The following is a 3,826-nucleotide window of genomic DNA, read 5'->3' as shown; positions in this document are numbered from 1 at the left end:
GACGTCACGCGGTGACGTAACGCGCAACGCTAACGTAACCGTAATCAACGTCCTACTGTGACGTGGCACTCATTACGCCACAGGCAAGCACTGCAGCTATATAAGTGGATGCACAGTGCGTATCGATCAGTTCGAGTTCGAGTTCCAGTGTGGCTACCGCCGAAGACATTCCGAGTTATAAAGTAACAGCCAGCCGACTACAAGTTGGAGTATAGCAGCCGTCGCGGAAAGAAGATCCGGACGTGTGTGTAATTGTGTAATTGGGAGCGTGTGATACAGTGATACGAAGCTCCCCTACTGTAAACGTGTAGACTACTGAAGACAGAGTGAACTGATTTGCGCATAGGGTTATAAAGTGTGAAACCCCGCAACAGTGGTAACAGATTAATGCGATTAGGGTTATAAAGTGTGAAACCCCGCAACTGTAAGATAATTAATTGTAGCCGTTATTTGTAGATTGTTAAATAAACCAATTAACCATCTCTACGGCGTCTTCAGTAACGGAAACACGTTACACTGGTGTCAGAAGTGGGATCGGTAACGTAAACACGTTACAATATATATATAAATTTTTCCTGCAGCTCCTCCTGGTCGCAGTGCGTTCGGACCGGTTGGGAAGGGGGAGGGACTCTTAGCTTCACAACGCTTCCAAACTCAGTCTGCTCTGAGCTCTGGGAGCATCAGGATCGCTGTTTCCGTGAACCTCCTGTGTCATGACGCGCAATGGAGAAAACTATCAAACATTACGCGATCAAGTTCTGTGCAAAACTGAACAAAAGCCTCGCCGAAACCCACAAAATGATTTAGGAAGCCTACGGGGACTCTGCTCTCTCCTATTCTCAAGTCTCCAGGTGGTTGAAGTTGTTTAAAAATGGCCGGGAAGAGGTGAACCACCGCTCTGGACGGCCATCAACCAGCAAAAGTGACAAAAATGTGTCTCGTGTTCGTGATCTTTTAAATACCGATCGTCGAATGAGCGTTCGGATGATAGCAGAGACTCTCAGTATTCTGAAAACCACTGTGCACGACATCGTTATTGACAATTTGCACATGTGGAAAGTGTGTGCCAAGTTCGTCCCCAAATTGTTGACTGATGACCACAAGAACAACCGAGTGAAGATCATGAGTGATTGCAGACTTCTTTTTGTTCCTGAGGTTCAAGACCGCCCTGAAAGGAACCAGTTTTGGAACCACTGAAGCGATCCAAACCGCCGTGACAAAGGCTATAAACGAGGTCCCTGTTGACGCCTTCCAGGATGCGTACCATGCATGAAAAGTCGCTGGCAAAAGTGTGTGGATACACAAGGGGAGTACATGAAGAATTTTAAACGTTTGTAACGATATCTTGAATACATTTTTTTTATGAACTTAATTGCATTACTTTCCGGACAACCCTTGTACATTTTATAATGAGAGCAATTTACCGCTTAGATAAAAACTATTTCCAGCCATCAGAGCAAGAATTTTTGATGAGGAAAGAAATGCGTTCTGCTTGCAGCAAATATAGTGTGCACTACTGAGTGTCCTGATTTTAGAAAACACCACAGCTCTTGTGGCAGAGATATTGCCACACATTATAATGAAAAACAATACAAGCCTCAACAAAGTACATGAAAGTACATAGAAAGCAAATCTGACGTTCAAACAAGTATGCCAGAATTTGTAACACTAACATACATTACTAAAATACATAGCTTATTCAGACAATCATTCTTTATAATGAAACCCAACATGTCAGCTTTCTAAAGAGCCATCAATTATGAAGAAATATATCTCTCAGATATGATGTAGCATGAAAATTACTTTACTATCTCCCCACTTATTGCTGCAAAAGCCAATGAACCTGGAACTATTTTACATTTACGCATGTTTAAAAGAACCTGACATATAATTATTTGAGTCAGAAAAATGTACTACTGAGAAGATACAGACACATGAAAATACACATCAGTTCAACTTACTTTGGAAGTTTCTGAAGATTTATTACCATTTCATCAAGGGCAGCAACGTACTGAAAGAAAAATAAAACAGACCAGATAATATGGTCATTTTGGAGTGACAGACAATTCAGTTAACAAAGAATCTTTCAAGCAATCATTTCAAACCCACAGTCTATGTAATTACAATCACTTTTACTGAATTGTAGTGCTATCTTTACCCTTCCCAGAATAACTGTGTGAAGTGCCAACATTCAAGCACATGTGCTGGCACGTGGAATGACTGATAGTTATGACTATAATTTACAAAGAGCAAAATGTTCCAAATAACTCAGGTGATGTTTGTAATCATTTGTGTGACGGTCTGGTTTTGGTTTTGTTGCACTGTTCAAATAATTTATATGAAATTTTGTGTTAAACTGAATAAAACAGTTGTGGAAACCCAGGGATTATTCCTTTGAAGCTTAGAGCAATGCGGCTTTCAGTAAAACGACAACCTATGAATGTCACAAATGTTTCCAAACACAAAGAACTTCGACAGGTGGCAATTGTTGGTTGTTTACTGTTGAAGTAATGTAAAGCTTACTTTTATGAATGGAAAGTAGGTGAAACCCACAGAACTGTGTGATAATCAGAAGAAAGCCCAAAACTATTTCAAACAGATGTGTACATTCATTTCTTAATTTTCCATATCTGGAATGTTGCTTCGTGGCAACCACTTAAAGACTTTTAAACATAATACTACTTAATCTGTGATCTAGTGCATAAATATGAAACTCAAATTCATGAGTAGTATGCAAACAGCAATGGGGCAACATGATTATGTCACAGAACCGCCAAAATAATCCCTGTAACTACTGTCACACTCATCACTAATTTTACTGTCTAGACTTTCACTTTCTTCAAAGTTCTTCAAAGACTTCATAATTGTCTCATGTTTCACAGGCTTCCACACATTTTTCACCCCTTGCAAACCTGTGATATGGTTGGCTATTCCATTCATCCTTTTGGTGTCAAATCATGATCTGATTCTTCCATCCAACTGGTCATTTTTATTATACCTTCAAACGATAAGATGCAGCAGAATTTTAGGTTGCATTTTTTATGGAGAAAGTGTCTCATGGTCCAGAAAATATGGTACTTTCAAACTAACACAGAACAGATGAACTGTACTTAAAACAGACAAGATGTTACATAAAGAATTCAGATCTTCTTCTACTATATTGTGTCTAAAATATCTTTAAGGTTGCACCATCACCAGATATTGATCATTATACAACCATCAGAAAGTTATTACATTTCATTTAAAATATATGTGAATCAAAATCACAGTATCAGAATATCGTTGAATATACAGGACTTTTCTTGTGCACGCTTGCTTACTCAAGGTATGGTGTACCCTCAACACTGTTTCATACAGACAGCTGTATATTTTCATTCACATGTTTGGCATCCTGTTGTGTATGTCACTAATATACAAATATGTCCATCAATCGCAACAGCTTTAAACTTTCAATAAATAACTGATAGTATCAAATTATCAATAAATCAGTTTCATTTATTACAATGTTTTCATGCTACGTGGTCCGTTATGACCATCATCAGGCATTTATAAACAACAAAATGTAACCACGTTCATTACTAAACTGCGTGAAGCAATGGATCCACTGCAAACAGACTTGTCACATAAAAAGGTTTATATAAGATTATGATATTTATATAGACTAAAATACTTTTTAAATTATTATTATTATTATTATTATATAGACACCTTGTTCCTAATATGTGTTTTTAAAGGTGTCAACAACTGTCCTTCGGTCCTAGAAACAGTTGGTATTTGAGCTCCCTCTCGGAACATCCGTAATTTTTCCCTATTCTGCTGCTCCTTT

General features: G+C 38.2%; 1 protein-coding gene across 1 annotated transcript in view; it reads right to left on the bottom strand.

Moving 5' to 3' along the window:
* The window catches only part of LOC111873046 (vesicle transport protein USE1), a 15,315-nt gene that overhangs the window by 8,846 nt on the left and 2,643 nt on the right, over positions 1-3,826 (bottom strand). Inside the window, exon 2 of the mRNA XM_023867410.2 lies at positions 1,962-2,011. Within this exon, the coding sequence (XP_023723178.1) occupies positions 1,962-2,011 (50 nt within the window). The remainder of the gene's footprint in view (positions 1-1,961; positions 2,012-3,826) is intronic.

This window comes from Cryptotermes secundus, unplaced genomic scaffold (genome assembly GCF_002891405.2).
Source record: "Cryptotermes secundus unplaced genomic scaffold, Csec_1.0 scaffold10435, whole genome shotgun sequence".
Taxonomy (NCBI): domain Eukaryota; kingdom Metazoa; phylum Arthropoda; class Insecta; order Blattodea; family Kalotermitidae; genus Cryptotermes; species Cryptotermes secundus.
This window is presented reverse-complemented; position numbering and strand designations above follow the sequence as displayed.